The sequence below is a fragment of the Astatotilapia calliptera genome, chromosome 4 (assembly GCF_964374335.1).
Source record: "Astatotilapia calliptera chromosome 4, fAstCal68.1, whole genome shotgun sequence".
Classification (NCBI taxonomy): Eukaryota; Metazoa; Chordata; class Actinopteri; order Cichliformes; family Cichlidae; genus Astatotilapia; species Astatotilapia calliptera.
Genome location: NC_137425.1, coordinates 26,329,925 through 26,354,096, shown reverse-complemented (window position 1 = coordinate 26,354,096; position 24,172 = coordinate 26,329,925). Strand labels below are relative to the sequence as shown.

Here is a 24,172-nt window from a genome sequence, read left to right as displayed (position 1 = left end):
TGAAACTTATAGTTTTTTATTATTAATACTCAACACTTCATTTTGTTCATCATGTACAAAGAGAAAGAATAGTCTTATGTCAGCACTTATAATTGTAGATATCAGTATGATCCTTATTAGAAGTACCTTAATGATGTTTTTTTGCAACTTTGTCATGATGTGGTTAATTTTGTTATTGAGATTACTTTGTTTCCATAAAAAAAAAAGAAAATGAAGGTAAATATTTTCCCCAGTATTCAGTATATACACAACCTGTACAATTATTTGTTTTTGTGTGGTTTTTCTGTTTGTACGGTGTAAAAATTTTGGCATTGTTTCAAAGTAAAGGGCCACAAAAAGAGAAAAGAATGGCCAAGAATAATATTATGTATACAATTGATATTATTTCTATGTTACATTTTTTTTGTCACCCACAGTTAATTCAATCAGGCTATGTTTGTGATTTCATAAACCTGTTAACCTTGTGAAATACATTTGGTAGCAACCCCTTATGTCACCGGCAATTTTCACCCAGTTAGCGCGACCGATTCTCAATCTGTGAATGATGACGGTGGAAAATCGCAATATTAAAAACAAAACAAACTGTACACAGTTTCGTAGAAAGTTTTGTGTGCGTCAGTAAAAAGCGAGATCTGTAACACACATTAAGAGAGGCTTAAAATATTTTCTGTCATGAATAAGAATGAACAAATCACACGGACCTTCAGAATAAATCAGCTATATAACATCACAGTATAGTTCCTTCTGTCTGCACCGGGTGAAATCACACTTATTTATTACAAAATTAGCAGTTCAGAGTCAATTATGAAAGCTGGAAATATGAGAAACTTCTCAAATACCCTTTATCCAAAACATACACATAGAAAAAAAGAAGGGGAAAAAAAAGCATTTTCAACAAGTCAGATTAACCATTACATCGCTCCCTGCAGACGACTGTCAGGCTGGTATTTGGTCCCATGTGTCATTAATACTGACAAACCCCCCCCCCCCCCCGCACACACGTCATCTGGGGTGATATTTACATCCTCCACTCTCAGGATGTTCCAGCCTGCTAATTTGCCCCCCCCCCAAAAAGGACAAGACAAGAAAAGGAAAAAAAAGGGGGAAAGTGCCAGTGTTTTCCCCTATGTGAACTATCTGAACAAATGTGTGCAGAGAGAAGGGAAGCTGGGAACAATTTGGCCTTAAGGGAAATAAAGGCTTCCAAATGAGCCCTGCTTACTCTGCAGCACAGACCGATCTGAAGCTGGAGGTGCTAAAGGTCTGATGATAGCATGCTCACCGCAGCGCCAGGTACACCTCCCAACCAGTGGTAGCAAACTAGTTACCCTCCAAATCCTGACAAAATGAAATGAAATAAAATAAAATGTGGCGTACAGTAAGAAGATTTTCTGTTTGGTCATGCTGTTTATTGCAAATGAGGAGAATAAGAAAAAAATCTGCAAACCTAACAGAGTCTATGTGCACACTGATACTTTTTTCACTTTTCAATCAAGCCCTCTAGAGATACAAAAAAAAAGGGGGGGCAAAACAGAAGAGAGATGAATTTCTCCTTTCGGGGCTGATGAGAAGATTATAGAGACTTATTGGCATCAGTACCATACAGAATAAGAGCGAGGAAATCGCTTCTGACTGTGTGAAAACAAGAAAAAAGAAGAAAAAACCCTGCATATGTACACAACAGATTACAAACGATACTTCCTTTCTCAAACAGACAAATACAAGGTGGCACACAAAACAAATCAGGATCCGAAGCATATGAGTTGTTTCCAGCTGTCAAGTAGCACAGTTGAGTAACAAGCGAGCGAAAACGGTGCAACGGCAGTTTATTCACCCATAGCAAAGAGAAAAGAACAAAGAAACCGCTGCACAGAGACATGACGGAAGAGATGTTTCACCTTTTAATAAGGGGTTGTACAAATGCATTTCAGCTTCACATAACTGAGATGAAACTGCACTCGTTCACGGTTTTCTCCACAAGATTGTGCCTAAATCCTCAGCAATATCACAATATCAACACTGGGGCAAGTCCAGTGTGCATTTGTGTGTGTGTGTGTGCATGTGTGTATCTTCCTTATTTACCACAGTGATGTCTATCCCAAACAGAGATATAACAGGATAGGCCGGACTGACAATGGCTCTAAATTCTGTGTGCAATCACCGTTAGAGCCCACATCGAAAAAGAAACGGGCAACAAAAACAAAACAAACAAAAAAAATCCACAAATGTTTTTTAGGAGGTTTTTTTTAAGTTTTTTTTTTTTTTTTAACAAGGATCGCTGCTTAAAAATGAAGGATCACAATATACTGCCTCTATATGCAAATATCATCTCTGTATACATGTAATATTGTATTACATAAATGTGTAGATAATTGAATTGCGCTCGAAAAGCATGAAGAATAGCTTACCTTAAAAAGAGAGAATCTAACACAATCCAAGGGAAACTTAGCGAAGACTCCTAAAACTAAACTTTTCCCCTTTGTTTTTTTTTTCTGTTTTTTCTTCTTTTTTTTTTCAAATCACCAAACGTCTACACCTACAGTAAAATTATCCTCTGACACTTTGAGTGAAAATAAGAGAAAAAAAAGGGGAAAAAAAGCATAATTCTTAACATAATCAGTATACTGATTGGTAAACTATTATAATTAAGTAAACATGAGATCGAAAGAAAAAAAGAGCTTCAATTATATCACTTATGATTAGTAATATCTGTGTCTTAACTATATTTTGCATATTTTTGTTTGTGTGATTTTTTTTCAGTTTTTACGAGTTTTTATGTTTGTTTTCTTTATTTCTTAAATTGCTGTAAAACATATTGAAAGTTACATCCTGTCTGTCTGTTTACTGTACAAAGTGAAAAGATTTTTAAATATATTATTATTTACAAGGTAAAGATTTAACATACTAATGCTGACGCTGATTGATACCCACTGCAAAGTCTCCTTCTTCTTATTTCCTTGTCGAATCCCCCCCAACTCCCCGTTGGCCGTTCTCCTTCCTATACCAGCTTGCTTTTAATGGTTGACCTGAACTTTCAAAATGTGTGCATATAAAAATTCCAGAGATCCCAATCTGTTTATTAGGAGGGTGTGTGTGGGGGGCAGATGAGTCGGATTTAAGGCTAGCTCGATAAGTCTCGCTTTGACAGTGTGATCTGTGGAGCGAGGGATGAGGAAGAGGAGGAGGACAAGTTTTTGAATTTATGAATAGTTGTCAACAGAGTTAGTGTTTAAAAAAAGAACAGCTGTTATCACTCGATCCTGATTCGCTTCCCTCCACGCGTGTGCGCGTGCATATCCTCCCCAGTCCGTTCCACTGGTGCCTTAAGATATAGTGGTCGACAATGATAAAGATCACACTCCTCGGACCGGCGCTCCCCGCGCAATCTCCAGCAGCCCTTGAACTTTTTGACACCAACTAATCGAAGATCAGACCTTTAAAGAACTACCAGGGCTCCCTCTGTTCTGTACAGTAATGCGATGAGTCATCATCAGACAGCTCAGGGTGGGGGCGAGGGCAATGGGATGATAAGGCATGTCTACTGAGTGCCTGAACCTACACTGAGTAAAAAGTCCTGTCCAAGAAATTAGGCCTCTTCAGCTAAAAAGACTATGTACATCAGTCAAAGTAAAAAGCAATCAGCCAGTCTCTCAAATAGACATCTTCCTCTCTGCTCAAACTTCCATCAGCATTGTTGTCGCGGGACGGCAACACTCCTCCTACACATTTCTCTTTTCTTTTTGCAGTGTTTCGCCTACGTAAACGACAGCGCAAATATTAATCACACGTGATGTCCAAACAAAAGCTTACTGTGCGAGCCCCTCGGCCCGCTCAGCGAAAAGTAACGCCTTCGACAGGATACCGGTGAAGAGGCCGAGAAAAAGTTAAGTGCCTGATGACTGTCATTGTGTAACCTGAATAAAAACAAGTGTTCTAAAGGCTGCCAATGTTGTGAACTGAGACTCATCGGTCTATCCGTGACAATGGGACATCCTGAATACAGGTGGCTCATAAAACGCTGCCCACACTTGACATATGAAATACACTGTTTTACAAAGTTATAAAAGATCTTAAACGGTATCTTGTATCTAAACCACCACCAGCAGCAGCAGCACTGCCTCAAAGCCCGCTGTAAATCTTTGATTTTGTTTTACTGCAGTTTTGGCTCATAAATGTGACCCCAAGAACGCCGAGTGGCCTTTATGAAGCCTGCCGGTCCGTCCTGGTGGTGGCTGCTGCTGCGCGAGGGCCGCTTGTGAACTTGGAGGACACTTCCACCGGAGACCGTTAAGGCACGTCCTTCCTCCCAAGCATCCTCAGCTCCCGTCGGCACGTCATCGTTCAAAAGAACACAAGTTCAGACGGACAGAAACCGAACGTGTGTGCGCGCGTCTGTGCACTTGTGATGCCTTTAAATGTTAAGTGTCGTGTTTCTGCCGACTCCAAATACATCTTCAAGATCTTGTTTTTCTACAAGGAGCAAATAAATGCATGAACATGTAGTAAGAGCATTCTACAGAAAACCAAAAACAAATATTTCTTTTTTCAAATTTAAAAAAAATCAGTTTTTCTGGCTTGTTGGTTGAGCTGAGAACAACTTTCCTCCTGCCACTAGGGGCAGACAGACTGCAACCACAGATGCTAAAAACAGCAGTGAAAGATTTTACGGCGAGAACACAAAACAAGTAAAAACTTAGTGATATTATAAGCAGTGTTATTATAATCAGCACTAAACATCTCTGTTATTCACAACTGTATCAGTATTACTGTTGTTCTTATACCCTGTTATTTTTTTCTATAAGAATATCTTATTATCATTCATTGATTGTATTTCTCACAGCAAACAAGATCAGCTCTTTTGGCGTCGAGGATAAGGAGGAGGAGGAAAAGCATGGGGGGGTGTGGGGCGGAGAGAAAGAGGAGATATTGAGAACTGAAGTGCATTGCGAAAAGAGATGGACAGACAGGGCTGTCTCCGTCCTGACTGAGCGTGAGAAAGACGGGGAAGCAGCAGTCATCGTCCCGTGTCGCCGCTCCAGCAAACGTGACCCTATCTACTTTTTCTGCTGTGACACTGGGGCAGATGGGCAGTTCAATCCCGTCTCTGCTCTCGCTGTCCTTCCTCGTGAGCGCTCAGCAGGGAGCCTTTCAGACAGCCATGGAATCGCAGCAGGCTCGACACGTCCCATAGCAGACTATGAAGAGGTGTCGGCCTCGTCGCGACGCCGACCGAGTACACTGACTTCTGCCACACTGGTGGATGGAAAATGGTAGACTTGAGTTAAGGGGAGGATGTTTATTGACCGTGTTTGGACATAAAAGTAGAGTAGCTTTGGCCATTTCTGAGAGAAGGGGGCGATATCCCACACTTCCTCAGGGTGTCCTGATTTGTTTCCCATTATTTCTTGCAAAAATCAAAACTTCTACGCATTATTTTATATTTCAGTCTCCACCTTTCAGTCTTTTCCTCCTTTAATCCCTTACCTCCCCTCCTCCCAATCCTAACATCTCAATATGGGCTAGGGTTAAAGTGTGTCTACAGCGTCTTTAAAGTCATCCCTGATCTCCTAGAACTAGATGCGCCTCTATTGCTCTCCTCACTCCCCCCTCCTTCGCCTCCGCTCCTCCTCCCATATTTGTCTTTCACACGTCAGACTCAATGCTGGAGAGTTTCTCATACACATGGCCATTGCTTCCGTTGAAGGGACGCGGGGGTCCGACCCCCAGCATGGAACCGTGGTGGTTCATTCCACCGAGGCTGAGCTCTTTCGGGAACCGGGGCGTCGCGCTGGACATCACCCCGGCCGCCGTGGCAGATGTTGGCAGATACGAAGTTGCACTCATCTGGCTCCTGAAGTCACTTCGGCTGTTTTTGGCAACTTGTTGCTGCTGCTGTTGCTTTTTCATGTAATATTGTTTGGCGCCGTGCATCAGACACTGGTCATCGCCAAAAGTGGGTATAAAGGGGTTTTGGTTTACCCGGTCGGGGTAAAGTGATTTGGATAAAGAGAACCCTGCCCCGCCCCCTCCTTCCATCAAAGACCTGTCCCTGTCTCTCATGTCTCTTTCCCCTATTGAGCGGCGGTGGACACCTTCTCCGCCTCTGAAGAGGCCCGACCGGCTCTCACCTCCGTAAAACAATGGGTCCCTGTCTCTTTCCCTTTCCCTCTCGGAGCCCCCGTGGCGTTCAAACATGTGCGCAAAGGGGCTGCTGCCCTCCATGTAGCGTTCTTTTTCCTTCAAGCTAACACTTCTGGGTGGGGGCAGCATTCCACCCATGCCTGCACCGCTCATGCCCCCACCTCCTCCTAAGCCTCCCATCAAACTGCCCATCCCACCCAATTCGTCTTTCTGCAGGTCGACAAATGCGTCATACGAGTGCTGCCGCCGAAGTGGCTTACCGAAACCGCCGCTCTTCCGCCTCTGCTGTGCCTGAGATTGAGACTGAGGGCCTGCGCCCATGCCACCCCCTCCTCCCCCACCCGCCCCGCCCCCCATCTGTTCCAAAAGGTGGTTGTTGTCCTCGCTGATATCGTAGAGGTTTCCTGTCTTTTTACAGCCTTCACAACGCATGCAGGTTGCGGAGCTGGGACGACTGCCTCCCCCTCCCGAGGACCCACAACTCATGCCGCCACCATAGCCACCTCCATGCAATGACATCTGCTTGCTCCCCAGTCCCCCACTAGCCCGACAGTTCCTGCACTCCCACTCTCCCCCAGCCAATCCAGAACCTCCCCCGCTCTTTGAATCAGACTTCTTGGGTTTGCTCTGAAGAAAGTCATCCACTGGTACCAGGGAGGTGCAGGTACTTACTCCTCCATCTCTGTTCCCAGGACCCTCAGTCAAGTCCACGTGTTCCCACTGAGGGACACCATCTTTGGGCCGAAACTGGTCCAAATAAAAATCTCTAACGCTCTCCTTTTCTCTGAAAAGATAAGAGTTCCCATCATTGTTCCCTCCTCCACCTCCCCCGCTTCCTCCGCCACCCCTCTTGCGTTCAGAGGGCAGCAGCGGTGGGGAACCAGAGCGGTGCCCGTGATAGTGGTGGTGACTGATGTGGTAAGGTTTCCTCCTGTAGCCCAGCTCAATCTCGTCTAGCTCCCGTCTGGACTTGGCAGAAGCCGGCCTCTTCTTCAGGCTGTCCCGGTACTGTTTGCGCTTTTTGGCGTTACCCTCCAGGTTTCCGTACGTTACCGTGTGCGTGGAAATGTCTGACACATCTGAGCGTATATTCCCATCATCATCTCCTCTCCCTGGACAATAGCTATGTCCAGGGATGTAAGTGGAACTCGAGGCACCTCCTTTGAAGGAGAATTTCCCATATAGGTCGGGCAGGCCTCCCTTGAAGCTCTGGCCCGAGGGAGGAGTCTGTCCGGACAGCAGGTCAAACTTGCTCATGTTCCTGTGGGTCAGTGCTGAACAGGGCTGAGTGGTAAAAATAGGGGTCACCCCTCCACCCAGGCTGTCACAGTCAAACATGCCGCCCTCCAAAGAACTAGCGCTACCCAAACTATGGGGTCTGTTGGGAGGAGGTCCGCTAAGCCCTAAAGTTGAACCATGGTGGTGTAGATAATGGTCCTGATACAAATTGCTGTCCTTAAGATGCAGGTTGCTAAACGTCCTCTCCACCTCACTGATGTAGTCGCTAAACATGTTGTCTTCTGGCATGTAGGGTGGCTTGCAGTCAGAGTGGCCCGCCAAGCTGCGCCGATGTTCGGAGATGTCGTAAACAGAAGATTCACGACGGATGAAGTCCAAAGCGCTGTGTGGTGAGCCGTTCACCCCTGACAGGGACGCCATGTTCTTGGCTGTCCGTAGGAGCCGCATGATGTTCGAATGGGTGTTGTTCATGGTGGCTGATGGCGAGTTCAATGCAGAGCTGCTTTTCTCCTCAATCTGCACCCCATGAATACAGCTGTAAATGCCCTGTGTGGGAGAAAAACAGGTGAGAGGAGGCATTAAAGGGTGCACATTTCAAACATTTGTTATTTGACACTGCAAAATCCTTCTCCTCACATATAAGGTCTTAAATAATCAGGCCTTATCTTATCTTACAGACCTAATAGTATCACCCCAATGGAGCACTTCGCTCTTGTACTGCAGGCTTACTTGTGGTTCCCAGAGTATTTAAAAGTTGAATGGGAGCTTTCAGCTTTAAGGCCTGTCTTCTGTGCAACCAGCTTCCAGTCTGGATTCAGGAGACAGACACTATCTCTACTTTTAAGATTAGACTTAAAACTTTTCTTTTTGATAAAGCATATATTTAGGGCTGGATCAGGTGACCCTACATCTTCCCTTAGTTAGGCTGCAATAGGCCTAGGCTGCGGGGGAGGGGGCTTCCCATAATGCACTTCCTCACTCATTTCTTTTCACTCACACTGTTTATATGCCAGTCTGCAGTTAATCATTCGTTATTATTAATCTTTGGCTCTTTTCAACAGTGCGTTTTTTATCCTGTCTCCTTCCCCTTCCTGTCAAAAGGGAGTTTTTCTTTCCCATTGTCGCCAAGTGCTTGCTCGTCTGATTGTTGGTTTTTCTCTGTATTATAGTACGATCTTTACCTTACAGCATAAAGGTGATATGTAAATAAAATTGAACTGGACTGAACTGAATTGAATTGTAACACAAGCCAACAGAGGTGTTTTGGCCACAGTGTCCACCCATCCATCCCACATATCTGACAGAAGCGATAAAGTTTTACATCAGTCAATCCAGGTTGTCTACATAGACCAGGTAACCAAGGGCACTAGATTTATGATTTATTTTAAAGATGGGGGGTGAAGCTACCTGGAGAGGACAGGACAGGCCTCACGACTGAAAAACACACAAACCCACCAGCAATCAGTCAATCTTATTTAATGTCGTATTTTATGTCATCTCTTCACAGTGGGTACAAAACTGGAAATGCACTGATATGATTCAAAATTTATGTTTCGTGGTAGTTAATGGCACAGAAACACAACCAATGACATCAGATGTGTCGTCTCATAAAAAAGATGAAGGGGAAAAAAAGAGCCGGTGTGTTTAATGAAAAACTTTGAGACGGCAAAGCAAGCAAACATAAAAAAAACGCTACGGCTTTCGGTATCGATTCTGTCAACACCTCGCTGTATGCGGTAAGGGAAATAGATGTCCTTTATATACAGAAATGTGGCATATTCACTGATGTGAAATAAAGTGGGGCAGTGCGAGTGCGCAAACAGTGTGAAGATTCAGAGAGGATAGTGTACCTTGATGGGTGATGATTGATAAAGGCCAAGTGGCTGGAAGAACTCCTCGGACCCCGCCAATCAATACTTTTACTCAATGTGATTAGAATTCAGCTGAACAATATCCTTCGGCAGTTATTAGGGATGAAGAGAAAGGCCAAGCCAAGGAGACACTAGCTGAGCATCATAGTGACAGAAAGACAAACTGCTCCATTTGCATCCAGTGATCTACGATACAATATTCAGATAAAAATGGATGTACAGCAGAGCGCAAACCAGGCTTGACAGATGGGGACTGTAAAGTATCGGATCAATTCCCGACAATGATTTTACTCATTTTTTTCCCTGCAGATGACGACGGGAACCACTGTTAGAGATCAAAGATCATCCCATTGCAGAGGTCAAGGTCCCGTCATAAGGCGAAGTCTGTCTTGGATGTCAGATCTTCTTCTTCTCCTCCTTTTACCCAACAATATCATCACCTGAGCCTGACTTTTCCTTTCCCAAGCCACTTGTTTCTAGTAATTAATTAGTTACATGGACAGTGGCTGCATTGCAGCAGAAAGGCTTCATCCCTCATTCTTCTTTTTAAATAATGTTATTACTTCTTTTAATTTCACAGTCGGTTAACAGCCAAGTACGCAAAGCTTGACAGTGGCTAAAACTATGAGGTTAATATAAATACAAAATGACTCAACAGTATTCAGGAAAGCGCACACGCCCACCTTTGTGAAATTCCTCTTTTCTTTTCCCCCAACTCAGAACCATCTTTTAATGTTTATCCGGTCCTTCTCCATGTCATCTGTGTTTCCTTTTTTCCATCTGGCTGTTTGTATAATTAGTCATCCCTTCATCGCTTTTGTTTTTCTTATTTTATTGTTCTGATTACACCCCACCTGCTGCCGAATCTGTCACATCCTCCCTCCCGTGACATCTATGATATAATCAACTTTTGGGAAGATTTTTTTTCTGCGACATTCAGCTTAATTTGCCGGCAAGCTTCCCTCATTAGCACTTAACCTGATAGCGGAGGGTAAAATTAACATTGTAACGATTTACAGGGCGAGATCGAGATAAATATTTGCACTTTTTTTTTTACATTTCTTTTATGCATGAATAAGCAGTAGCAACCAGTCAGAGAAAGAATGAGAAGCATTGAGTCTAGGACGAGACTGCATGCTTAATCTTCACCAGCAGATTTTGTCTACTCTGCAGGCCCACATAAAGTAACAGTTGGCAGGGCTGGTTCCACAGTAGCTGATTGTTTGGTCAGGATGTGTAAAAGAAATAACGGCGGCCAGAGAACTCCTCAGAATCCAAGGTATCACATCAAAATCTATAAGAGCTCCTGATTGCAAATAGAACAGCGTCTGAACAGGTAGCGGCGTATAATTTAATACAGCCTGAGCGTGCTGTAAGCATGTGTTCCTTAATGCAAACGAACTTAGCCATGACGCGATCTGAGGCCTGTGAAAAGTGGAGCGATTAAACCTCTAATACATTTACAGTTCTTAAGTCATTAGAGGCTTTTAAATCAATATAATTAATTTGTTTCAGTGATCCAGGTGGGACCTGGAGGAGCAGGTAGCCGGGGGGAGAACTGCTCACAGATCTGCCGAGGGGGGAGCGCTAACCGACCGTGAAGCCATGACCGGAGCCACGTGACTCACACCAGCCGTGGCAGATGTCTCATTTTTTACACCGCCGAGCTTAAATGTTAATTGCTGCAATAACAATAAGGTTTATTGGATTATGCTGTGAAATTAAAAAAGCGGAATCAATCGGAGTGGCAGCGTAAGAGAGGAAAAAGAGGGAAGAGAAAGCACACGGCTGGAGAGAAAACACTCAAGTAAATGAGAAGGAGACAATGCGACGTCTTGGCCAAAAGATAATAAACAGCAGCTTCCACTGTTCCACAATTCCCGTGATCTGTGCTACACATGCAAATCGACGCTCCCAATGAATATTTCCCCTGAATATTTTAACATGCTGAATCATCTGGCTGTATTTGCGGACACACAGCGTTCATTTATTTTGTCACATCGCAGCAAAGACGCCGGTAATTTCTGTAAATGAGAGCAATCGCTGAATGTTACACAAAGCATAATTGGTCTCTGATCCGGTTCCCATACAAATTGTAATGATGCAATAATGAACAACAACAACCAGCCTGTCTATGGAAAGGAGAAATCGGCTGACATTTTAGCAACAAGTATGCCATGCTCGTTCTACAAAAAAACAGACACGGACAGGCGTAAACGACGCTACAGCACAGGCTCAAAATTAACACCACACAAAATAATCAAAGTTGAGCACTGGAGCGGAATATGAGTGCAAGGAGGGGTACTTTTTTCTACTTTTTTTTTAAATACAAAGCCTTGTTTTCTTGGCACAAGCCGACCCAGCACCACAACAGCATATCAAATGGAGGCAGAAAGCAGCAGTGTGTGGCTTCTCTGCTGTAAATTAGCCACGTGGTTTAGCATGCAGTGTTTCACCTTCACAGGCGCACAGTGAATTACACCGGAGCCATGTCAAAACAATTGGAATGCAAATCAAATACCTTGGGGGTGACTTTGGTCTCCTGGGACCCGGTAATCTACCCTCTCCGGTTCCGTGGCTGATTTTTTGTTGAGTGAAGTATTGATTTCAGCTCAGCATTTTGTAAATATTTACCTCATGGGCATCAGAAAGGCCAAGGCATCAAAAGTAAAGGAGAAAGCTCTCTCTATATGTGTGTGTGTACTTTGGCAGCGGTAGTTTGATTTGGGTAAGTGGAATGCATCTTTGAATTTTTAGAATCTCTTAGGCCTTAAAGAGTAAAGCACCTTCATTTGTGAGCCATTAGAGACAGTAATGAAGTAATGAGTAATGATGGTGACTTCACAGACGAGGACGATTCAGTTACGCAGAGGTTAATTTGAATTATAGCCAGCTGGATGTCTTGTACCACCTACTTTAGAGCAGCCTTTCCACGACCAAATAACTGTACTGTTTTGGCTGCTGTCATTCATACCTGTGAGCTGACAATAATAATTATTACAATGAAGAAAATTGTGGAAACTGTTATCACTAGTCGCTAAGCCTTCAAGAGGTACTAGTCATTTAATCTAATTGTTTACATTTTAATTGATGCACAATACCAGTAAATTGTTGTGTCCAATATATTATGCAGCCATCTGCCACTAGATGGAGCTGCACCCCCGACATCGTTGTAAAAAACTTAAAACTCTGTTAATTGAGGCCTTATATTGTAAGTTAAGCATATTGTTGTATTATTGCCTTGTTGCCAATACAAGCTAAGGGCTCAGTTACATGGGCCTAGAGACTGGTTGGCAACCATCTAGCAACCACAGGAAAAAAATTTATATTTCCCAACTTTTAGGCAATTGCTTGCTGGCTGTTGTTGGGTGAAATAAGTGGCAAAAAAGGGCGCTACACCAAACTGTGAGGAATTTTTGAGTTATTTTTGACCAGAATATGTCCCTCTGTGTTCTTATATAGCAAACGAATATCCATTTGTGCAGTTTCTCTAAAATTAAAAATATCCTGTCTCATATTGATGCTCAGAAGCTAGTTCATATATTTATTACTTCTAGGGTGAATGTTGCGATTTATTATTATAGGGAAATCCTAAAAACTCCCTGAAAAGCTGTCAGTTGATCCAAACGCTGCACCTTGAGTACTGACAGGAACTAGAAAGACAGCATGTTTCTCCCACACTGGCTTCTCTTCACTGGCTTCCTTTTAAATCTAGAATTAGTTTAAAATCCTTCTCCTCACTTAAAAAGTTTTTATCAGACTCTATCTTATCTTAAGGGCGTCAAAGTATCTTGTCACCCCAATAAAGCACTTCCCTCTTCCCAGGCTTACTTGTGGTTTCTAAAGTATTTAAAAGTAGAATGGGAGGCAGAGGGTTCAGTTTTTGGGCCCCTCTTATTTATTTATTTATTTATTTATTTATTTATTTATTTATTTATTTATTTATTTATTTCACACTTTGTACAACAGTTTCCACAGCTAGTTCTTTCAGACAAACCAACCACATTTTCTATCAGTAAAGCACTGCAACCATGTGTGAAAAGGAGCAGTAGGAAGAAAATATTCTTATTAAACCCTGCCCCCTATCTACAATCCAACTTATATTGTAAGTCGGCACCAAAAATCAAGGAACAAACTAACATTAACACTTATTTCAAGTCCTAACTCAAACCAAACAACAAATTTACAATCAGAATATACCACTCCACATAGTAACAAGGAGAAAAGATAAGTAAATAAAATAAATGAGGCAAAAAAATAATGGATCTTTTTTCTATTAACACCAATTTTATTCACATTCTTCATATTGAGTTATCGTTTTAGACATGTAACACTTTTTAAAACAATGTAAATTTATACAATTCTTTAAATTATAATGAAGAGAGTTCCACAGTCGTATACCCCTAACCGTTGGACTCATTAATCTTTGTGTAGTCCTAGCTAGCTGATGCTTAAAATAAAATTTCCTTCTGCTGTCTTCTCCCCCCGAACACGTTAAAAAGACTCTTTGTAACTTAAAAGGCAAAATATTATTTTTAGCCTTAAACATAATTAATAGTGTCCGTAGTTTCACTAAATCTCCTAATTTTAATAATTTGGATTTTATAAATAATTTATTTGTATGTTCTCTATATTTAACGTTATGAATCATTCGTATCACTTTCTTCTGTAATAAGTTTAGAGGTTTTATATTATATCCTCATATGTATTCCCCCAAACTTCGACACAGTAACTAAAGTATGAGAAAAACAATGAAAAATATAAAATGTGCATTGTTTTGTAATCTAATAAATCTCTTACATTTCCCAAACTATAAATGTCTTTAACTATCTTCTTTCTAATATACTCAATATGTGATTTCCACGTCAAATTTTCATCTACTATTACACCCAAAAAGCGAAATTCAGTAACTCTTTCAATCAATTCTCCATTAATGGACATAATGACTTCTTCCTCCTTTACACGATTGCCAAATATCATGAATTTCGTTTTTGTCAGATTCAAATATAATTTATTTACATCAAACCATTTTTTTAATCTTAACATCTAAGAAATCATAATTTCAACCAAATCTTTCAAATTCACTCCTGAGCAATAAAAATTTGTGTCATCTGCAAATAAAATAAAACTTAACCTTTTTGATACGTCACAGATATCATTAATATATAAATTAAAAAGTTTAGGTCCCAAAGTAGAACCTTGAGGAACGCCACATACAATCTTCAATCTTTCAGAAGTATTGCCGAGATAATGTGCATATTGCGACCTATTTTCTAAATAACTCCTTAACCAATTCAATGCCACTCCTCTCATACCATAATTATACAATTTAGAAATCAAAATAGAATGTTGTAACGTGTCAAAAGCTTTTTTTAAATCAACGAATACCCCAACTGTGTATTTATTATTATGGGTTGCAGATGAAATATCGTCAATGAAAGTCAACAATGTTAATGCCGTTGATCTATTTTTACAAAATCCAAATTGATTTTCATTTATTAGTTGATTTTTTTCAATAAAACTATCAAGTCTTTGCGCAAAAGGTTTTTCAAGCACTTTTGAAAACTGTGACAAAGAGACACTGGCCTATAGTTGTTAAAACTATGCTTATCTCCTGATTTATATAAGGGTATCACTTTTGCCACTTTCATTCGATCAGGAAATATTCCTGATTGTAACGAGAGATTAAAAATATAGCAAAGAGGAATACTTATACAGCCTAAAGTCTTTTTAATTATAACCATGTCTATACCATCACAGTCAGTAGGTTTTTTATTTTTAAAGTTTTCTACAATTGCTACTATTTCTTTTATGGTAATATCAGCTAAGAATATAGAATAAAAATATTCCAAATGCCCTTAATATTATTCTTGTTTTCCTGAAAAAGTTTATTATAATAGTCTTTCTTGGCTTTTCTCAATATCTTCTGTGGAACCAGCTCCGAGTTTGGATTTGGGAAAGAGACACCCTCTCTGCTTTTAAAATTAGGCTTAAAACTTTCCACTATGGGTGACCAAAGCAATTGTAAATGGGTTTTTGATGCAACACTGTATACTGTAACTAATTCTACCAAGCGACAGAAAGCAACATCCCACAACTGCTGGCCAGTCGGTTAGGGAATACACATTTTTTCCTAGTGACCAGTGGTTACCAGGGGCTTTAGGTCAGCATTCCCCAAACCCCGGGCAACGGACCCGTACCGGTCTGTGAGCCGTTTGGTACTGGGCCGCGAGATTTGAGGCTCAGGAGTGAAATTTATGGTTTTCAGGGTTTTTATCGTTAACTTGGTTTACCTGAGAGAGGAGGACGTTACTCTCAATGTTGCTGGTGCATTTCAGGAGGATGCTGCTAATAAAGTTACACAATTACACAGTGAATTCACGTTTATTATTATATTTACAACATATCACAGTTTTTGTCTTGGTTATATCATTTTACTTTGTTGTATTTATCCTCCGACACCTTAAAGGCCGTTCTGTGAAAATATTGGCTGACATTAAACCGGTCCGTGGCGCAAAAGAGGTCAGGGACCACTGCTTTAGATGACTTAGCTTTAGCAATAGATTTTACAGCAACTACCATCTACCACTTGCAACCAGTCAAGGTTGCCAACAGGTCTCTAGGCCTGTGTAACTAGCCCTAACTCAGAATATTTGATTTATTTTTAATATTTTTTGGGGCCCTTTTATGGCTTTCTTTTTGATATAAACAGTGAAGACTGATAAGAAAGCGGAAGACATGCGGCCGCAGCCCTTTGCTATGCGGCATATGGTTGCCTGCTCATTACAGTGAGCTAAACCAGCACCCCAACTCACAATGTTTACTACATAAGTAAATATGTAGCAATGATACGAAGGGTACAACATGAAATACACATACTGAAGTATCTGAATTGAAAAATTGTGTATTTGATGGTACTCCAACATGCAGCTATTATCTTATTTGGATAGCTAGGGTCAAAGTATTAACAAAGAGCCTTTTCTTGCTATAATAGCCCACTTTTCCCCACCCTTTCTCACCCTGCTGATTGAGAAGACGAAGCCGGGCTGGCCGGAGCAGACACCCATGAAGCAGAAGCGCAGCTGCCAGTAGAACCAGTGTTCACAGATGAAGGTAATGAGTGAAAGAGCCATGGCAGCACCTAGCATGTAGAAAACGCCAGCCATGTTGTCCACATCCAGCTGGCTGGACATCACCTCATTCTTCTCATGGTGGCAGATCCCTGTCAGCCAGAGGGACTCCAGCTCCTCCATCTCACCTGGACAGAGGTATTGGCATGAGGTTTTGGGAAGAAGACGAAGGGAGGGAGAAAGTGACAGGACGAAGGAAGAAACAGATGGTGAGAAGAGATGGACGAGGAGCAGGCCAACAAGGAGGGGATTGGATGGAGGTGAGACAGGAGGGGCGTACGTGGACGGACAAGAGAAGAAGAAGGAGGGCACAGTGAGGATATGTGGGGGAAGTGTTTTTATGTTTGAGATGTGGAATTGAAGTAAAGAAAGGAGTGTGAAAAAGAGGGAATGGAAGTATTATATAAAGTAGAGAAGAGGGACATGATGTAATAACAAGATGGGTATTGGAGGACATGAGGGATGGAGAAAATGATGCAACAGAAGAAGAGAAGACGGAAGATGGCGGGCAGAAGAGAAAAGGGGGGTCAGGGTGGTTAGAAGTGAAATACAGATCTTAAATTCTGCAGCAGCTTCACAGCAGACAGAGGAAGAGCAAAACACACATGCCACCAGTCACATGTTAATCACATTAGTCTTATTTGCATTGTTTTCTCCAAATAATTGCATATATAGGTATCTGGTATGCATCTGACGCTAGTCCCCGAGCTTGTGCTTGTTTTTGTGGGTCACCTTCTGTTTCATCACGAGCTGTTCTCTATCAAAGCTGACTGTGGCAGGACAGGCGTCGGTTAATTAATCATACATTCAGCCGCTGTCGCTCCACGTCAGCGCAACTCCACCAACACACAGCCCAGCCTGGCCTCTGAGCATCAACAAGCGTCTCCGCAGCATGTAAACGTAAAAAAAAGAGGCACTGCACACAAAGGCATAAATACAGATACATCACCCAGCTGCCTCTACTTAGATCTACTGATAAACAGTAACTGGAACCCTTGTGCAGCTATTCTGACAGTGGCATCTCTAGTTAGGGCTGTCTCCTGGGAGTCAGTATGCCACTTTGTCACTAGTTTTCATTTAGTGCTGATTTTAGTGGGAAAACCTGCTCATCTTTTTGTTGTTCAATGGACATCAGAGAATACAGAGTGAGAGGAGACAACAACTGTAGTTGACTGGCTTAAAATCCAGGACACGGTTACAGTGTTTCACACTCTCATACAGAAACTGTCCTCCTTTCACACGGATAAGACTGAGACTAAGACACTATTTAATAGATCTTTTACTGAGTCTGTTTTATCTTTTCCTTGGTATCATGGTACGGTAACCTATCTCTGAAGGACAGAAACAAAGTGATGCAAATTGTGAACTGGTTAGGGAAGCTGCGAGGTACATCACAGCTCAACTTAGAGTCTCTGTATACCAGACAGCTGCAGAGAAGGACCAGCTCCATCTTAAATAATGACTCCCACCCCTTTTGTTGGGATATTCAGCTTCTTCCCTTTGGACAGAGGTTTGTAGTCCTTAAATGCAGGAGAAAGCATTAGAGAAACGACTTTGTCTTAGTTGATATTCTTTATTAAACGATAGCAAATTTGCTTATATGCCTTTTTTTTTTTACTATTTTTACTGGAACACTCTCACTTTTTTCCCTTTTATTTTTCTTATTGTGTCTATGTTACAATTGTCCAGTATTGGCGTTTGATGTCTGGTAGAAGGGTTGCCTGCACTTTGAACTGCAAAACAAATTTACCTATGGGTATCAATAAAGGAACCTGAGCCTAAGTGTTTGTTCAGGACTTGTAAGGAGTGTTAATAAAGGTTAATGTAACTGACAGCTTTTTGACTTCAACTTTCCTCCAGTCCTCCAAACCCCTCCCTACAAATCCCTCTAAACATTCAACTCAAGATTCATTAACATCTCTAGGAGCCTTTAGCACTGCTGAGCGATACTGCAAATTTTGGTATCGATCCAATATCAAGTGAATTAAGGGCAGTATTGCCGATGTCAATACCGATACTTTTAACCTATAAAAGAGTGTCATGATTTATGAGCTGAATCGTCGTTGATTTGCCAAATTCTGAAGAGATTTTAATGAACATCAAATGACAGTGTTGTGATTTTGTTCTTATATATTGGTACTGGTTTTTTTTAAGAGAGCTGGAATGTAAATGTGCCTGTCTTTAAAGGCCTTTGTGTCAGCTTCAGTTGTTTAAATGTGCTATAGGCTAAAAAGAATTGACGTAACAGTGAACAGAAAAAAGTTCAGACATTTTTCATAGTGCATGTTTGGGGTATATTTTTTTATTATAAAAAATGCTAATAAAAATCTATTCAACACAATTTATACTGAACTATGAGGATAGAAACAAAGTATCGATCCAATTGCATTAGTATCGATCTAATACCGATACCAGTGTTGGTATTGATACTATCAAAATTTGGATCGATCAGCCCACCTCTAGCCTGTACATGAATCTCATGACTCATGTCACCTGCTCCTGACTCAGATGAAAATGATAGCTATCTCTGCTTAATGATCAAGTCCATGACATGAGACTGCAAAATCAAGTGAGTGGAATTTCAGTTGTCTAGGTCTATTCAAGTGGATTTTCACTGTTTGGTTTAGTTATTTAATGACTCAGTCACACTAAAATAAAAATTGGCCAACAAACGCCTTACAACTAGGAAAAAAAAATGGTGGTTGCCTGGTGACGGAAATGCTTTATTTATTTATTTGCATTTTGCATTTGGCAATTGAAGATGTTGCAGCAGCAAACTATTTCCTACTGGTTGATGATGTTGCACACTCAACCTCTGGGGAACCAGAGGTCTCTTTCCAATGGGCGACTCAACTCCTTAACTCAGCTGGTTGCTATATTTTGGTTATAGTATTATAAATAAATAAAAAAAGCAAGGTTGCCGCTACATAATCGAATTAAATCATCAACCTCCAGCAACTATCTCAAAATTTGAGGTTACGAGGTTCTTGCTAGACTTAGGTAGTTAATCTGAACTTTTATTTCAGAATTTATATCTATGTATATGGCAACGATTTGTGATTTTTACTGATTTATTACAGTTTATTGCCATATTGCCATAAACAGATTGCATGCAACTAAGAGACCAACTAGGTCTTATTTATGTCTCGAAGCAGCAAAGTTACATAGAAGTTGGCAACTGACTGCGAGTGGTTGCAAACCAGGTCCCCATCTTCGAAAGCAAAAAGAAAATTTCAAAAAGCAATGAGATCACAGTTAATTGCACATGTTCTAATAACTTCGGTCATGCCGCGGTCTCCCAACAACTGCTTTCCCTAGTGTGACCGTAGCATAACCAATCTGCTGTAACTCTGAGGGAATGCTAGACTTCTACACTTTAAAGCAGCATTACAACATTTTTTGAAACATGGTTTTTTTTGTGGGAGCAGAGAGTTACACGTCAAAGTCAGTCGTTTCTTTGATTTTTGTATGATATAAGATAAGCTAATAGTTTAGCTAGTAGCTTAGTTAGTAGCTTAGCATAATCTGTTTGTTTAATCTCCAGAAAACATTAAATTGCAATTTTATGCCACGTAATGAGCCAATACTGTAAATGATTAAAATGCAGACTAAATATCTGAGTTGGCTCTATCGTCTCATCTAAGCCAGAAACTACATCTTTAACTTCTATGGAGCTTTGCTATGTGATAAACAAAATACAGACATCTTTCCTATTCTTAATTTTAGTCACTGTCTAAAATCTAATAACCTTGTTACAAAATGTCATATAAAATCTTAAAGAAGTATATTTTATGACGGAATAAGAAGTAACTATTACATCACCGATGCCCGGTATCTCTGTAATGATGCAACAGGTCTTTCACTGATTTCAAGGGCAAAAAGTTCATCAGAAGCAAACGAATGATTCCGTTTAAAAGTGAAACAGGAAATTTTGCAGTTTAACTTTCAGGACAGCTGTGATATATTTTTTGCTCAGGCCTGCGTCAAACTACCCCGACTCTCTTCCAGCCTGCATATCAGGCCACTGCGCTCGCCGCTTGAGTCTGATCACTTTCTAGGCCACCAGGAGGGGAGTGGATGGCGAGGCGTGGTAAAGTGACATTGAAATCCTGAGAGGGGCCAGACAGGGCCGCTCAGTTTCTGTATTAATGCTTTTGCAGTGGCACACGGGGATGTTACAGCGAGCCGACCCACATTCACATTTGCAAGTACACACATAAATTACTCTCAACTAAGTTCGACGGGTTATTAAGTTAATTCTACGACTAACCTAACTGATCATCAATAAGCAACAAGCACACAAAAGACTCTTCCTGAATCGCATGTAGGTTGATAAAAATAAACCTGTGTCATAAATAATCAGAATCTCTACACTGCTTTTACTTTGTAGCCCATTGCGCACACACACACACACACACACACACACAGGCAGGCACTCATTTTTGGAGGGCTGACCCATATTTACATGTGCACGCAAACACACACACACACACAAACCCGCACACTAATGCACACACGGTTTAGAAATACACCAGGAGCTATGTTGGCACCTCTAACTGGGACACACTATAGCAGGCCCCTGAGGGCCCTTGGCTCAGGATGCTCACAACACTCTGGACCGTGCCCAAATAAACTAGCTACACCACACGCACTTGAACCTACACACACACAGACACACACAAAACTTCCATTACACTTCCCATACTGAATTAACTGTATATCAAAACCAGGCTGTTAAAGTGGTTAAACTTCACAACTAGCCATTGTTGGTGACATTTTAATTTGTGCGTGACGAAGAGCTCAAAAATGAACATTTGGAACGCATTTTATTTCCTGCTCATTCACAGACTCATTAATGCTGCAGCTACAGCTGGGACAAAGTGTGTCTCTAAAGAACAAACCCCGGAGAGCTTTGCACAGTCTCCCATAAACGGCAAACATGATCATAAACCACCAGCTTCCCACAGTGGGAGCTAAATTTCAACTTGTATTCCTAACGTTTTACTTTTTCACTCTGCATTTGAGATACAATATGTGGGAGTGGACTTACAGTACATTTGACTCGCAGAGCAAAGCAGACGCACAAGAAAAAGTATGATTTTTATCCTAGCTCTCTCCAAAATCCTTTCCTGAACAGATGGGAGTGGGTGAGATCAACAATTTTACAGTCTGAGAGAGATTTTTTTTTCTTGCATGAGTGAAGGGAAGGGATTTCAAACATTCATGAAAATACTATATTTCACGCTAATACAGTCCAGACTGTAAGTATATAGACAGTTACACATTTCTTAGTCTTCAGGCTCTGTGCCTCACTAGTGATACAGAAAGAACTGTGTGTGAGATATAGCTCTTCTATCACACAGTGCCAGAATTGTAGCAGTTTTAAAACGAAATTGGCTTTTCTTTTTTTGGGGGTGTGGAAGAGTTCACATGAGGCTCGTAGCTAATTCAGTTACCATTTAGTTTGAGTGGGAGCACCCTGGCAATATGCAGAGCAAAGAGTCAGCCGAGCAAGTGAAGAAGATAAGAAATTATTAGAGCCGTATCAAAGCTAGTTGGTTTGCCAAAATCAACAGTTGGGTTCATAGTCAAAAGCAAAAGCAAACAAAAAAGAACGCCTGGTAGACGGAAAGGAGCACATGGCAAGAAAAATCTCAGTATAACAGCACAGCAAGTCAAGAATGCTGTTGAGGATTGAAAGTCTATTAGTTTAACCTCAGTGGATTCACCGCCGCCAAACTCATGAGAGAAAAATCAAGAGAGGAAAAAAGGCAGTTTGTAAAAAATTGTGAAATGACCCTTAAAACTAGCCAGTGACAAACGTACGGTGTTAAAAAGGTATAGCCAGTGACCCTGACCCTCCTCCTCTGTCAAATGTTGGTGGAGATTCTGTTTAAGGGTGCACGGCTGCCAAGGAAACAGTCAATCAAACAGCAGTTTGCACGATCGGATTCAGCAAAATTCACCAGAAGAAACTTTGTAGTTTTTTGGACAAGACAGCCTTAAACATACGTCTAAGTCAGGGGTCGGACACCTTTCTGATGATGAGTATCATCTAACATTTCCTCAGAAGTTAATGTGCCATATCAACCATCGCATTAGCAATACATTTAATAACGCTCTATATGATGTGCACCGGTGGCACGGCCATTTATTTTTTTAATGCACCTTCTCAGATTTACTCACTGCGTGTCGTGCCATCAGTTAACCCTTCGCGTGCCAGCTGTGCCCAGGGTTGCCGACCCCTGTCCTAAGTAATCTAAAGGCTTTTCAGGCAGAGGAGCATCCTAAACTTCCTGCTTCAGTCACATGATCTCACTTAAAGCGAGCTCTGTTTCACATGCCAACAAAAAAGCGGGGGAGGAATTAAGTCTGAGAGGACTTTAGAAAGCTGCTGAATTTACCTGCTTTTGTCTGAGATCTCCAATTGGTGGTCAGTAAGTATAAACAGAGAATCATTGCTCGTCCAGCTTCTTTTTTTTTTTTTTAAATCAAAAATGCAGAACCTGAAGAATAAGAAAGTCTACACTGGACAATATTCATAAGAACGAGCCTACAGCAAAGCCTCAAGCTGTTCATATTGATGGAGCTTTAGTTTTCTTCCCCCCATTATAGCTCTTACTTAAATCGCATTTTCATACGTTAGTTCTTTTTCCTGCTGGCAATAATGTATGAAAACTGTAGACATGAAGTCATTAGCTAAGATTAGAAAAGTAAAATGGTGCAAAAACACATGAGGCACTCAGTCATTCAAATAAACTCACAGGTCAGCCACGTTTGTCAGATCCGAACTCTCAGCTGCTTGTCTGGGATTTTATCTGCTCGTTCATATGTGACAGGGGTGGGGAACTCCAGGCCTCGAGAGCCGATGTCCTGTAGGTTTTAGATCTCACCCTGGGTCAACACACCTGAATCAAATGATCAGTTCATTACCAGGCTTCTGGAGAACTTCAAGACATGTTGAAGAGGTAATTTAGCCATTTAAATCAGCTGTGCTGGAACAAGGACACATCTAAAACCTGCAGGACGCCGGCTCTCGAGGCCTGGAGTTCCCTACCCCTTACATGTGAGATGCCCTCAGTACTGCACAGCCGTACACACAAATGGTTTTCGTGTCTAACAAGGGATTGTAAGGTTTTTCAGGTGCATTGAATTTCAAATTTGCCTGATAGTAACCTGGGTTAGTTCATCTGATAATTGTTTTTCAGCTTGTCCTGCTGTCATAACACAGTTTAAACAGTTTGGTGAACACAATGTTATCCCAAAAGAATAAGTCAACAGAATAAGTTGGGCACACCTATCCTTTAATATTTGCCTCAAGGTCACGGAGAAGTTTTTGATCTGTTAACGTCTGTGTTAAGCTGGTCTTATCTCTGCGTCTATCCGATCCGTTTATGTGTAATTATACAACTCATCGCATCAGCACAGCTGCGCGCGTGACATCATTAAACGGTGGAGTGTCAGCTCGCTCGCTCACCGTCTCCAAAGAGCTGCAGGATGGCCAGGTCCACATGTCTCTTCCAGAGCGACTCCTTCTGGATGGCGATGCCGTACCCCGTGGTGGCAAAGATGTAGCCGCTGCCAATGGTCACCAGCTTGCAGCCCTCGTCCCTGCCAGCCATGTAGTTCAGCACGGCCGCATCGTAAATGAAAGCGTCTAGTTTGCTGGAGAAGAAGAGAGCGAGGGACAAAGAGGAGGAGCGATAGGTTACAATTAATTAGCACTTGGGAGTCAGACATCACAGCTACAACATTCCAATTAACCTGCTAAATAGCTCTAAGCTGCTGATA

At 41.5% G+C, this 24,172-nt stretch overlaps 1 protein-coding gene across 1 annotated transcript in view; it reads right to left on the bottom strand.

Moving 5' to 3' along the window:
- grin2ba (glutamate receptor, ionotropic, N-methyl D-aspartate 2B, genome duplicate a) overlaps positions 1-24,172 on the bottom strand; it is a 136,723-nt gene continuing 112,551 nt past the window's right edge. Inside the window, exons 14-16 of the mRNA XM_026165706.2 lie at positions 23,859-24,046; positions 16,271-16,509; positions 1-7,926 (exon numbers count right to left, since the gene is read on the bottom strand). Of these exons, the coding sequence (XP_026021491.1) occupies positions 5,644-7,926; positions 16,271-16,509; positions 23,859-24,046 (2,710 nt within the window). The 3' untranslated portion in view covers positions 1-5,643. The remainder of the gene's footprint in view (positions 7,927-16,270; positions 16,510-23,858; positions 24,047-24,172) is intronic.